Below are 15,566 nucleotides of genomic sequence, written 5' to 3'. Positions count from 1 at the left end.
GTCTTTGATATTACCATAATGTTCATTTTTTTCTTTGAAACGAATGTGATAACGATGAAACTGAAGTTATTTTTCCATCTTATACTCATTAAACGTTTCCGATGGGTCCACATAATTATTCTTCAACTGTTTGGGATCAACGTCTTCTGTGTTATTTTCTATATACCTTTCTCTAGTTAGTACTTTGATATTAACTACGATACGAAACTTCAAAGATTGATTCGTTAGGTCGATTTGAGAAAAAAGTTCTGTAGTTGTCTTGTTTCTGAGATATAGCATTGAAGTTAAAAAAAAACGGTATTTATGAAATATCATAAATATCCTTACACACACATATCGTGTCATATCAAGAGTTTCTTATTTTTCACAATCGTATTTATTTTGCTTTTCTACATTTCTTGAGATCTTTCGTCTCAATTGTATTCTCGATTCTTTTTAGTATATTTTACTTTGCTGTTCATTATTTCCATCTTGAATCTTGGTTTCCTTTCCATTACTTCTCACCATGCTGGAACTGCACGTTAAAATATAAAACTCTGACCTCTCATACAATTCTCCTGAAAAATTCTGAGGTTCATAGCCATGGGAAAGTAACTGGTTTGTGTTTATATCTTGTATATCCCTGTCATCTTTGGATGAAACGTTCTCGTAAATAACTAACTAACTAACTTGCTAGGACTGGTGGGTTGACGTGGGTGGTCAGCTCCACTCAGTCAATCGACCGCTGTGCGAACCTGTGGTTCAAACCGCATGTCGGACGATCGATTTTCACTTCCTATCGCCCAACCCGTGTTACCGTTAGCAATCACACGTTAAAAGGTAAGACCTCGTTAGCCCTCAGATTTTTTCAACTTCAATAAAGAACTATCCATTGATTATTATCAAAAATTCAATTCCAATGACCGTATATTTAACTGCCGGCGATATTCAACGAAGATTGTTGGTCATTGACTGAAAATTCATTCTTCATTATTATGCGATCAGCGTATTCGCGCCTACTTTGTTCCTGTGTCCTTGAAAAAATTCCTCGTAAGAATTACAATTCGAGACTGATGAGCGTCGCACTTATCGAGTGATTATGATTCTTTCAATATCTTCGCAGGTATACTAACAGAGCATTGTTGGTAGTTTTGCAGATGTGAATAATTGAATGTGATAAACAAGGATCAAACTGGTGATTCTATAACGGATGATATATAATTTTAACGGTATTGGAAAACATTTCAATATATTAATTATCATTGAATATGAATTTACTGCGGTGTTTTTACTCACAGTTGTCATTGCGTACAGGGAAGTTACAATTGAAGTGAGTCCTTTCTCCAGTCAATTACATTATTTTGGCATATTAAGTACTGAAATCACATTGATTACATCACAAGTAGTACTTATAATATCATTAATTATAACTTCCTTTCTTACTCAAACTCCACTCTCATCGTTGATTACAAACATCGCAAAGAGGCATGATGACAGATTTTGAAATACTGTTCTATAATGGGAGATATATTATAATTACAACGCATGTCATATTTCCGTGAAAAATAAAGTTCAGTAGAAAATGAATACAATCTAATTTATAAGTTTAAAATTCACACCAGTACAGATTCCAAGAAAATTATTTGTGTTCGTCCCGTATAAAAAAAAACGAAACGAAATATATGGGTTAAGGAAAGCTCCCTCACTTATGCACCTCCACGTAGGGAACCCCAAGAAGGTTGAAGAAGCCGCGCAATGACAGTAATATCGATGCACCTTCCAAAACTTTCGCGGAGGCCACTGTGAGACACCTCAACGTTGTCAAAAATAGTGTGTGTTCGGCGAGTCTTGGCCTACACCTGCCAATATAAAGGAGATGTCTCCTATTGATTTGTTCACCTTCCTGGAAAGGACAGGATGGACGATGACCTAGAAGGACAACTCCTCGGGAGAATGTAGAATGGGTCACCTGTGGCCTAAGTGCTGTGAGTCTACTGTGAGTAGGAAGGGTGACTCCCTACTCTACAGATACCAGATTGCCAGTAATCAGATTCATTTTTTGTGAATATCACTTCAACGCATTTACTAATTTTGTAGATTATAAACCAGCATTATCTTGGTCGAGAACTAAATTCAATAATAAACAAACTTTTTGAGATTAGATTTCATCTCTCTGTCACCCTTGTCATGGGCACAGATTTTCTTCGTGTTTTAATTTGTCGCATCATCGCCCTGGAAGTCCTAAAGTAAATAAATCTATGTGTGTGTGTGGTGAGTAGGTAGTTTCCGAAATGATATTTGAATAGCATAACCTCTAATATTGAACTACAAATATCTTCCAAAGGCTTTGGACTTTTTTGTTTTCTAAATATTATTATTGTATTTACGTGGAAGTTTCAACATTTCTTAATTCTGACAAACAAAAGTATTTGATGCCAGAAACTCTCCCAGCGTCAACAAGTCGATTATTGGCACATTACCGCTGTTTGCCTTTGTAAATCCTGGTTCCATGGCTCACGTTATTGATTTAACAACACAACAGAAGAAACAGTAACTGTAAACAATATTGAGTCGTAAATAAAACAAGAAAAAACTAGCGTCGAGTATTATTGTTGTATCATCCTAGATGTCATATTCGTTTGTTTACTCTAACATGACGTAATTCGTTGTAATTGGCGTTCAAGATGTCATGGCAGCTTGTCGTATTTTATTGTTTAATTTTATCAAAATATTATTGATCTCACTCATAATAATATAATAAATGCCTGTTTTGTAATCCATTAATAGGGTTTCATTATAAATTTCATTTCAGTTATTTTCATTTACTATCATCTTGCCAATTATCAACATATTCATTATAAACGAGAACCAAAGTTATCAAAGCAACTTTGTTTGATTTTTTTAGATTTGTAGGTATTCGTATTTTTATTTTTATGGGTCCTAAGTTAATAGTGTCTTGAAGTATTAAGAAGGTACTTTTCAGAAAGACGGCACACCGGTTTCAGAGTATCACTTTTCATCAATGCGTAACAGATCTTACCAAGACTGCAGTGCCATCGACTTATTTCATTGACTCTCCACCGCATTTACGAAACCTTCGTATGAGACTGGAACCGTTTCAACTACAATGAAGTAGTAACAGATTCATCTCGTGAAGAAAGCTCAAGCTGTGAAAAAAGCATCCGCATACCAAAATTTAACAGAAATCAACTCAATCTCTGTCGAGAAAAAATACATATGCAATAGGATTTGGCAAAGAATTATAGGAAAACTACTTTCCTGGCTGATACTACGACGGGCATTCGTACGTTTCCAATCAAAATAATATTGGAGGATATCTTTCAGAGTTCAATATGAATTTATATAGGAAAGGAAAAACTGGAATCTCTGTCATAGAATCAATCCAGAACAGGCACTTTTTCCAATCCTCAGAAATACAATACTCTCCTCGACTCCCATTTTCTCCATCTGAAGAAACGTATGTCGAAAAGAGTACTGCAGTTTTGGTGATTGGGAAAAGTGTTTGTATTGAATGAAATCTGATTAGAAGAAATTCCAGCAAAGATTGAAGCATAATACATAGTGTTCAATTATCCACTGAAGAAATTTGTCTTTCTCACATCTTTTTTTATATGATATTATGGGTATATGCTAAAGAATTGATTCTCAAAATATTTTGGTCAAAAAATGACTAATGCTATTTTGCAGGAAAAAAAATTGTCTGATAAAATACTTTTGCATTGAAAATAAAAATTATTTCTGTAGAAAATTGACTGTACAGTCAAGAAAAGGTATTACACAAAACCTTTCCTCAACATTTTATGGGTTTGATGGTTGACAATGTTTTATGGTGAATTTTAGTAGATTTGACTAGATTTAACTGGATTTCGAATTATGTTATCATCATATTGAACAATGGAAATCTGAACTAATAAAATTCAATGAATTGATGGATGTAGCCGTTACTACATGGTAGAAAATCATCATAAACTATGAGAATTCAAACTTTCTATGTTTTTTACCACTTTCATTTGTATCTGACGTTACAGAGGTCCTAAACTTAATTGAGTACCTGCATTTTGTTTACCTGTGACAATGTGGATACGCTAATTTGAAAACCGGTGAGTGGAAAGGATCGCTTGGGATGGCAATGTCTGTATAACTAAGTTTTCTGAATACATTGAACTCAAATTAATTCTGACCATAACACATAATCAGCATAAATTTGAGTTCAATGTATTCAGAAAATGTAGCTATACAGACATCACCATCCCAAATGATTATTTCTATCCAGACAGTCATAAATTAGCAGCCTACAATTCAATATTGCACAGAGCGTTCTCACTACCTTTGTCTGCTAACAATATAGCTAGAGAAATTAAAATAATTACACATTACACAGAGAGCCCATAATAATGGTTTCAAAGCAGATACTATCCAGAAGGAAACAGAAGAAGCAGAAAACAAAGCCGTAAATTCACTTACAGATTAATTTATCCTCAAGTCAAACAACTAGAAATCAAGAAATGGGTAACTCTAACATATTTTGGAAAAAGAATAGAGATAATTTCGGGTTTCTTCAGAAAAAAACAATGTTGAAGTGGCATTCAAACCACATGCCAGGTTATCTGATTTCCTTTTCAATGCCAAAGATAAAGTGGACAACTTGGAGAAATCTGGAGTTCATAAGCTTAAGCGTCCGGAGTGTGATAGTGTTTATGTTTCCAAAAACGGAATGCTGAACAGACTAGCTAAAAATGATTCGACGTTTTCAAATCATTCCTTGGCTTGAAACCACAAGTTTCCGAATCTAAACTATACGGAAATGTTGCACTATTCAAGGAAGGGTTGTAAACTCAATTATTTGGAATCCCTGGAAATTCGTAAGCATAAACGTTGCGGGTGCTACCTGTTAAATTATCGTTTCGATCTAGTTTACTCACAGGTTTTCAAATAAGTGTATCTACATTGTCACAGGTAAACAAAGTGCAGGTACTTAATTAAGTTAAGGACCTTTATTATTACCTACAATGGTGTTATATAAGAGGTTATGTAGTCAATCAGTTTTAGTTTAATGTATCAGTTTGAGAATGTCCTTATAGGACGAAACTGCAGTAACGTTAGTTACAAATAAAAGTGTTAAAAAACATAGAAAGTTTCAATTCTCATTGTTCATAATAAAATTCACTTCATTGGTTCTGTCACTTTTGTTAACGAAGGTTTTTCTCAAATTACATAAGCATCAACTGTCTGAAATTCAGGAAAGAAAGATTGAAATCAAACTGACTTATATAACATCAATAGCAAATAACATTATTATACAATACCGACAAATTATTCCAACTCTAAGAGGTTCAATAAACACATGATCAATTGCCAAAATAATCATTCGAAAGTGTCACGTCAAGAAAAAACCCTTTGCAATAGTTTATCGCTTCACTGGAAGTGAAATTTTTAGTTATTCGATAAAAAATCCGGAGATTATACAATTATATTTCACATCACTTCACTTTCGATTTCTCTGAACTGCACTATTAGATACAATTTCGTTCTTGACCTCAACTCTCAAATCTAAGTAGTCACGCTTCCACGAAATCGATATTAATGCAATCACCTAGCAGGTCATGGTCCTGAAAAAATAGTTCGTTTTATCCGAAAATAAAATCATGCTGGGAATTGTACAAATTTCCAATCATTTATACCATTTTTTATGATGAAATCGATAAAATAGTTGTAGAAGGACCCAAGTTTTCCTTTTCTTGAACGAGTTTCACGAAAACTTCTGAGAGTTATCGGAAAGGAGGAAAGTATCTCGCACGCAGAAATCGTATTAACATTTTTTCAGCAAATGAGAACATTTTTACCACACAAGAGCTGTAGTACTGTCTCTCGACGTACACATCATTCTCTGATGATGCTTACTTGGTTAGCATCCTGAGTTCAACCATTTTACATTATGCATTATTCTCATTTCTCTTTTTTTAATTCAGAAATAATAGATGTTGATTTTATTGCATACCAATGAAATTGGCTTAAAGTACTCGAGGATAACAGGTCTTTAAAACAGTTGCCTTATTTCATATCGTTTGTATTCAAGATACTTTGATACCTTATACTATAATATATTATTCATCATTCTCATGAAAGAAGTTTAGGTTTAATTTATTAGTGCAATATGACAAGTAAATTTATACGTGAATATATTGAAAAAGATTCAAAGGTTTATATTTTATGTGCACCTAATTTAATCGGTTAAATGTGTACAAATCCATAATTTTAGAAATTTTGCGAAGTAAATGACTCGATTCTTTGATAAATACTTTGTAGATCCAGCAATTGATTGAAAGAAGAACTTTTGAAACTATGGAATTTCACATAATTTGATTGATTAGGCTTTTGGCTTTGGAGAGGTATATGTTAAATATCATTCCCAGAAAAAGGAAACGATAATATAATAAATAAAAAGGGTTATATATTTAGGAGTAATACATTTTCTGGAGGAGAAATTTTTTGACTTTCTACTACTCCATCCAGTTTGTGTCTGAAAGTTACTTCTTTGCATGATCTACACATCCATGTGAAAGTATTTGCTTCATTCCTCCCTTTGGAAGATTCCAAATTTTTTTATTGTTTTTGTAACAAGATGGAGTAGTAGAAAGCCAAAAACGTTCTTTCCCAAAAAATTACTCACTCCTTAAAATATAACCCTTTCAATTTAAATAAGATTATTTTTGCTGGGATTTAATCAAATAAGCGTTTGAATGTCATAACGATGTCATCGATGACATGGGTAGATCGACCTCATTCCGTGACATGAGGTCGTAATTTATGAATGAGTTGTGTATTTTTTCTTATAATGTTATTCAGATTGATACTGAAGAACCCTAAGGAAAATGCCTTATGGCGAAACATAGATGTCCACCAGTGAGGATGGGAGTGAAAGTTTTATCTTTCATTTAGTTTATTGTATAGGAATGTATCTGATTCAATTCCATATCGAATGTTTGGAATACAAACTGAGTAGAGAAAAGGGTTTTTTGTATAATTCAGTGTTCATTCAGTGTTCGAAAGAACTGTTCTTTCTTTTAATTAAATGTTGATATGAAATTGGTTGTTTCAGGAGGGTTTTTTCTTCCAGTGTGTCTGAAAGTTACTTTTTTGTATGATCTACACATCGGTATATAAAATTACTTCTTTTGAAATTGCTTCCCTCCTTCCTTTGAAAGATTCCTACATTTCTTTTGTATCAGAAGGAAGTAGTAGACAGCCAGAAACTTTCTTTCCCGATAAAATAATATAAATATAAAAACTCAGTTCTAAAATCCAAATTTCAATATTGATTTGAAATAGGAACACCGACTCTCATGTCTTCAACTTTTATGCCTTGCTTGAAGGAAACGCCAAATCTGTGGTATTTTCGAAATTTATCGAAATCTAATCTTATCTAACGCTTGTATTTGTCACAAAGCGCTTCATTTTAATTAGCAGTGAATCATCAATATTTTGGAAACAAGTTTAGCATATCGTAAAGTTTAGCATATATCCTTGGGAGTCTTCGAAAAGCAAATGAATACTCGAGACAAAGTTTGAAAACCTTCCACTATTTAGGTAGTCAAATGAAATACCGTCTTTTATACAACATTCAAATGGATACCCTATTCACAATTTTAGGGTTAACGAAAAATAGTATCATCAAATCTTTGATCTGTGTATTGAAAGTAAGATGTTGGCAGCTTTTGTTAGATGTTTTGTGTGTATATATTTTGTTGTGCAAATGTTGAATTTTGCTTGAAGGTCACCCAAGCAAATTCTACATGTTTTTTCGAATGTTCTTTTCTTAATTTGACGAACTACACCACGAACTACAAGAATTGAAGTTTTCGGACTTCTTCAGATAATAAATTTATTCATTGCTTCTTGTCGTTTTGCGTGATTAAGATCAGCATCTTTAGACAGCTTCATTTTTGTATCGCGATTTTTGTACTTTTTTGCAGATGTGTTCCAAACACACGTTTTTTGGAGGAAATATCCTCATAGCTGGTGCATGAACCAACAAAAAGAAAAAATTAAAAACTGTTGTGAACTTTGTGTAAACCTCCGTTCGATTAGTGGTTCTGACTCCAACTGATGATCCTCTTTCAGGAAGATGGAGAACCGTACATAAAAATGATCCGACAGGACATGGCATCGAATTATTCCATTCATTCATTATTCCAAATGAAAGTGACATACGATAGAAGGTCGCCTGTTGATCTTTGTTTCCAAAAGCCATATTGATGATCGCTCAAGATGTTAAAAGCTTCCAAATATTCAAGGGTATGGTGATTTACTTCGTTCTTCATGACTTTTGATATCACTGATAGCAAAGCGACTGGTCTATAGTTATTAAAGAGATTTTTCTTGCTCTTTTTGGGAATAGGCTAAACCCGAGCAATTTTCCAACAAGAAGGAAAAACGCCTTCCTAGATGTCCTGTATTGTTTTCTGTCTATTGTCAAACTGCTCTTAGTGTCTGAATCGAAAAATGTATCATCAAACAGATAAATAACGAAGCAGAAACATTTGGGATTCATTTACAAACTAGGTAGATTTTATTTCAGCGAATAATGTCGTTTAAATTCAAATCTAACATACAAAAGGTCATGATGACCCAAATTAGAATATTGTAATTTTAACTTATTCAGTCAATATAAATTTCATTTCAGAGCAGTATAGTTCTCCTCGGCTGAGTCTATGAAAACACTCTTCTTCAATAAATACCAGAACGACAGGATGTCGTGCGGTACAAATTCACGTGGAGAGTGACCTTTTGATTGCAATGCACGCTAACGTTTCAGTCAAACATTTTAGTACTGAGATATTGTTATCAATGACAAAAACGGATTTGATTCTGAGGATTTTTATATACTCGTTTATCTATTACAATTCACGTCGAAGAAATTTGAAAATATGACGAATTTTAAAGATAATGCTGCAAAATATATTGATTTTTTTTTAATTATGTAGCTTGTACCTGCATATACAAAAGAAATCAAGCAATTTTCTAGCAATTTTAACTACAGCTGGCAAAATAAATAATACGAGCAACTTCAGCATTTTTTCTACCAAATAGAACCACTTTGTTCACACTTACATAATAATCTTCGACCACGTTTACCCGAAATCCCAAGGGAGGATTTTCAACAACCGATATAACTGGTGGTCGCTTCCAGCTTTAAGAAGAAAAAAGCAGGTTGGCGATGAAATTAGTCTGAAAGAGGTTTAGATCAATACGATGTTTTCCCATTCAGTGGAACCAATGCTAGAAAGACCTACTTGAAAAAATCTGCACTGACAGCAGACATGCCGTATTAGCCTTGAACAGACAACGTGTAACCTCAGGGCTAGTACTAGAGTGTCATCAAGATTTAGCAAATGCGTCGGTAGATAATAACATTATCCTGTTGTGGGTTAAAGGGCACGACAGGAGTAAAGGTAATCGCATTGCCGACTCATTGGCTTCACAGGAGCCATGAGAACAACATGCACCAACCGCGGCAATGGAATTGATTACGGGCCTGACCCCTCTTGATCTGTACGTTAAGGAGGTTGCCTTGATGGCCATGGTACGATTGAGCACGGCTGGTGAAAACCTCGAAGTAGGAATGAGTCCATTGAGGCTGGGCCTGTGGCGGGAAGCGCTTACTGCGAAACCTCTGCCGCAGGCAACAAGCCATGCAATTGAACCCAGGCTACAAAAAAAAATAAAGCAGAACATAGAGTCAGATGACACAAATGCAATATGGATTTACACAGACGGCTCAAAAACCAAAGAAGGCTCAGGGTGTGGAGTGTACTCCAGATCACTGAGCCTAAGAATTAAGTGGGGAATGGGATGAAATACCAGCGTGGTCCAAACAGAACTGGCTGGTATCTCAATCGCCACAAAAGAATTAACCAAGAAAGGAATTTCTGGCAAAAACATAACAATCTGCACTGACAGCAGACAAGCCCTATTAGCCTTGAACAGACAACGTATAACCTCAGGGCTAGTACTAGAGTGTCACCAAGATTTAGCCAAGGCCTCGGTAGATAATAACATTATCCTGAGGTGGGTTAAAGGGCACGACAGGAGTAAAGGTAATCGCATTGCCGACTTTTTAGCCAAGGAAGCGGCTGAACTGAGAATTTTAGGAACCAGTGGCACCTACGGCCTGATGACTTCGACAATTGCAGAACTAGTCAAGTGTTACACGCATGCTCAATCCCTAAAAAGATGGGATGGAATCAAAGGATGCAATCTTACCAGGATCACCTTGGGCGACCCTGGGAAGCTGGCGTCAAAGAAATATCTGGTGATGAAAAATACAGTGTCTAACAACGAAAACTTTACAGAGCCGTCTTTGAATATAAAAAGTGAGATTTAAAAAAAAAAGACGGACACGTCGATTTATAATTAAAGGGGGACACCTTTCAGACTAATCAGATTTTTTGTAGTACGCACCCCCTCGGAGGGGGAGCGTACATAGGAAAAGTAGGTCAAGTGGCACCTTGTTTTAAAGGTATTTCGAATACCTTCACATCCCTGTTAAAATAAAATTTGTTATGATTAGTTTTCGAGATAATTTGAAGATTTATAGGTATTTTTATTGAGTTCAACTATTTTTAAAATAAATCAAATTTTTTTAAGGTAAAATTTACGTTCAGAACTTTCATAAAAAAAAAATTTTTGCTTTTTATGACAACCTGCTAATACGTGTCCATTTGCTTTCGTAAAAAAGTAAGAATTTTTGTTTATTACGAGGAGATTTTTTTCGGGGGATGGGGTTGGTTACCACCCTTACATTTTAGGTAAATTCAGTGGCACCTCCTTATGAAGGTTGCCTTTTAACGTGGATATTTTATGCTTGTGATAGAAAAGTGAATCATACTAAAAACTTACCTACACAACGAATACAACCTGCTGATTTCCTTGAATGCTGATGACACAGAAAAGTTCAAAAAACTGTTTCAAAGTTAATAAATCCCAATAATTGTTTTTAAAGCACACACAAAAAAAGTTACACCTAATAAGGGTACTCACATAGGAAATTTAAAGAAAATGTTCAAAATGTGCGCCATTTTGCTCCATGCAACAATAAAGATTTTGTTCTAATTTTGCTCTTACATTATTCAACATCTCAGGAGTTATAGCTCGGCAGTCATCAATAATTCTACGACGTAATTCATCCAAATTGGCTAGCTGTGTAGCATAAACTTTAGAATTTAAATATCCCCACAAAAAGTAGTCCAATGGTGTTAAATCTAGTGATCGTGCTGGCCATTCAATTGGACCTCTTCTGCCAATCCATTGTCCTTCAAAATGATTATTCAAAAAATTTCGAACCTGCTGGGCATAATGGGGTGGTGCTCCGTCTTGTTGAAAATGGATAAATTCATCTTGACATCTTGGATCCTGTTCAATTATTTCAATTATACGAGGTTGTATTGCCTCTTCAAGAAGTTGTAAATAAAAATCACCGGTTAAATTTCCATCAATGAAAAATGGACCTATAATATGATTGCCTAATATTCCGGCTCAGACATTCAACTTTTGGGGATGTTGGGTATGTATTTCTGTGTATTGTCTTGGGTTTTCATCCGACCAATAACGGCAATTGTGACGGTTCACGCAACCATTTGAATAAAATGAGCTTTCGTCCGAAAAACTGATGTTATAAAGCAGCTCGGGATTTTGCATTATTATCTCAGTCATGCCCTCACAAAACTCCTATCTTCGGTCAAAATCGTCCTCATTGAGTTCATGAACAAGTTTGATTTTGTAAGGATGGAATTTGTGGTTTTTAAGGATTCTCCATGCGCTCATATGGCTTATTCCGGCCATTGCTGATAAACCTCTGGTACTTAACCTGGGATTGACGATGACTTGACCAATCACTCCAATCGCATTATCGTCATTCACTACCCTTCTCTGGACATTTCTTTTTTAAAACCGAACCTGTCTCCCTGAATTTTGTGACCAAATCCAAAACGTGATTTATGCTTAGTTGTTTACCAGGGTTTTGCTTGTTAAATAAAATTGATATCCTATTAGCATTTTGGTCTTTGCCAAAAAATAAAGCAATAACTGAAACCCTTTCAGCAATAGTGTAAGGCGTTTTTAAACAAATAACAATACACGACCCGTTTAAACAAAACAACCGAACGATGTACTAATGAAAACTGGAAGAAGAGGAGTGGGTATTGATTTTGAAAAAGGTATTTTATTTAACAAAAAACTGATAAGAAGAACTGCTCGAAAATTTTTTTATTTAGGCATACAAGTTACCGAGTGGTCTGTCTAATGTATTATTAACATGGCAACTTTTAAATTCAAATTATCTCGAAAACTAATCGTTACAAAAATTTTTTCCAACGGAGTTGTAAAGGTATTCGAAAGACCTTTAAAACAAGGTGCCACTCGACCTACTTTCCATATCTAAATAAGGGTCGTCGCACTCCGAGGGGGTGCGTACTACAAAAAATCTGATTAGTCTGAAAGGTGTCCTCCTTTAATTGGAAATCGACGTGTCCCAGCTTTTTTTGAAAATCTTACTTTTTGTATTCAAAAACGGCTCTGTTAAGTTTTCGTTGTTACACACTGTATATGCTTAACAGTAGGATTTCTGACTGGCCACTGTGAACTAAGGAAACACCTCCATAATATAGGGCTAGTGGACACATTTCTGTGCAGGATGTGTGAACAGGAAGATGAGTCTGTCAGGCATGTCCTATGCGAGTTCCCAGAGTTATCGTCAATAAGAGAGTGTGTGAAAATTGACTGCCGTTCAATAGTTGTATTACATCTGTATTTTTGTAAAAATGCATCTGTATTCATTGAAAGTATTTCTTACAATTATTTCATAATCGAAACTTCCTTTAACACAGTGTTTGTCATAGGTGATTCGTACTACAAACTTTTATTGATATTTCAAGTACATGAGAACGACCATAACATTTTATAGCATTTATGTTATCTACAACCGTGTGAATTTGAAATGTATACTATGATTTTTATGATTTCTACATATAATCGACAAAAAATAAAGTTATAATCAATTACTTCAATTCAAATTTCACAAACGCAACTCATAAATAAAACAGGAGAGAAAAACAGTATTCACTTGAATTTTCGTAGTTCATGGAATATAAAATTCAGGCAATTCGACCGTGTTAGGAATCACACGTTAAAAGGTAAGACCTCGTTAGTCCTTAGGTCGCACAAGTTTCTCAACTTCTGAGAGTTGTCGTTCGTATGGGGGCGACAGCTGATTAACGGAAAAACAGATTTTAAACAGATTTTTCAAACAGAAACCATTTTTCCTAAAAATTTTTCTAGGGTTTATTGAACGCATATCCTTGATGAATCAAATACTGATATGTTTCTAGATGAAAGTTCAAAGTCGACGGGTACAATCTACTCGACTGACTCACCCTTTTGCGGTACAACATCTTGAGCAAATCCATTTCCTGAATAAGATCTCTAATAATTACGAATCCCATTCCGAGTAAGTCATGTGTCTTCCTGCGTATATTTATAATCTTCAAGTTCACACTTAATGTTGTGAGTCATCGCACAGACAACAAATAACAGCAATATAAGCAATGAAACAATTAGCGACAGCGACGATACACTGACTTGGAGTTCAAACATTTCCGCCAAGTGATTTAAACGACGTTTCAAATTTTGTTTTCGCGCACGAGTCTCGATAGAAGGCAACATTGGGTCTTGAAAAATTTGCTTGAACTCTATTGGATTGAGAAATGCCTGATAAGAAGTTCGTAATTGGTCTATGCTTGACCTCTCCATATTTCTAACTCGGATGATATTGATATTATAAAAAAGTCATTATGGGGATAAATAAATAACAATAACAATGCCTATTATTAAACATACTTCCTTCGCCTAGGCTATGTGAAGGGACCAAGATTGTTGGTGATAAAAAGGTGGTATGAAAAACGGAATCGGTTCTATAATAATGATAATATATCTTTATTGCCCAACACTTTTGATGTGACAATCGAAACGTCGTGAAGTAACTCCATCTTCCAGATTACAAAAAAGCTAACATGGGATTGTAGACATATAATCATTAATCAACAACATGGATTCAGTAGTGGTAGATCTACCAGCACAAATCTGCTCATTTATCAACACTGCATAAATGCCTTCGAAAATAGACACCAGGCGGATTCTATTTACGCAGATTTTTCAAACGCATTTGACCGAGTAAACCACAATTTGTTGTTGCATAAACTAAACGCTTTGGGTATTCAGGAAAACATTCTGAAATGGATTGAAAATTATCTTCCTCAATCACAATTTCATCGGGTGTACCACATGGTTCTCATTTAGGGCCATTGCTTTTCAATTTATTTGTCAATGACTTGAAAGATGTTATTCTTTATAGTGAATGTCTTTTGTTTGCTGATGACCTGAAGGTGTTTAAAGTTATTCATGACTCAACTGATACAAAATTATTACATTACGATTTATCTAACTCTGTTCCCTGGTGTGATATGAATCTATTGCAGTAATATAGACACATGTCAAAAATTTAATTTTTTCCGAAATAAAAATCCCATTATAAAATCAATCAATCAGAACTAAAAACAACAAACACAATCAGAGATTTAGGAATAACTCTCGACCCAAAAAAATATCATTTAAACCCCATATGACAAATATTACTTCTAAAGCGTTAAAAATGTCAGGTTTCATTCTTAGATCTGCAAATGAATTATCTCTCACTTCAATAAAAATCATATATTTTTCAATTGTTGGATCAATAATCGAATAAAATTCCACAATTTGGTGCCCTTCATATCTTGTGGATATTGATATGCTTGAAAGTGTTCAAAATAAGTTTTCAAGCTACTCTGCATATAAACTGGGATATCATATTGGTGACTATGACTATAAAATTATATTGGACATTCTTAACTTGAATACTCTGGATCATAGAAGATTGGAATCAGAACTTACACTAATTCATAAAATAATCAATAGTAGCATCAATTCCCTTGATTTTGTCGAAGTTATAACTTCAAATAAGAATTCAAGGAGAACAAGAAATTCGGAAATCTTCAAAGTACCATTTTGTCGCACCAACTATGGTCGGAATGAATCTGTAGGTAGAATTTTGAGACTTGTGAATAATACATACAATGTAGATTTAGAATTTTTTAATTCTCCTTTGAAACATTCAAAAAGACTGTAAAAAGATTATAATTCATTATTTTTACGATTTTTTTATTTCATTTTATATATTTTTTTCTCAAACCTAGCTTAGATTACTGTTAAATACATATGTGTGAACTTGTTAATTATCTTTTAAAAAATAGGCATTACCGTAAATAAATGAATAAATAAATGAATTAAAGGGTCATAAGTGGTGACGAATTATGGGGATAAGGTTATGACATCGAAACCAAAGTCCCATCGCCCCAATGGAAGAGCCAAGGAGAGCCATGACCAAAAAAAGCACGCCAAGTTCGATCAAATGTCAAGGTTTTGCTCACTGTTTTTTTTTTCGATCACTGCGGCATAGTGCATCCGGAGTTCTTGTC

The 15,566-nt window shown here is 34.5% G+C and overlaps 1 protein-coding gene across 5 annotated transcripts in view; it reads right to left on the bottom strand.

Moving 5' to 3' along the window:
- The window catches only part of LOC111512852 (stromelysin-3), a 61,802-nt gene that overhangs the window by 30,379 nt on the left and 15,857 nt on the right, over positions 1-15,566 (bottom strand). Inside the window, exon 1 of one of the 5 annotated variants that reach the window (XM_074170956.1) lies at positions 13,431-13,615. The exons of the other annotated variants lie outside the window; for them this stretch is intronic. Coding sequence (XP_074027057.1) covers positions 13,431-13,499 — 69 coding nt within the window. The 5' untranslated portion in view covers positions 13,500-13,615. Of the gene's footprint in view, positions 1-13,430; positions 13,616-15,566 lie in introns of those variants that run through there. 5 annotated transcript variants of the gene reach the window in all.

Source organism: Leptinotarsa decemlineata, unplaced genomic scaffold (assembly GCF_025532065.1).
Source record: "Leptinotarsa decemlineata unplaced genomic scaffold, Ldec_3_MD MMD2_tig00000008_RagTag_RagTag, whole genome shotgun sequence".
Lineage (NCBI taxonomy): Eukaryota > Metazoa > Arthropoda > Insecta > Coleoptera > Chrysomelidae > Leptinotarsa > Leptinotarsa decemlineata.
Note: the sequence above shows the minus strand (reverse complement) of the source record. Positions and strands in the feature narration are given on the sequence as shown.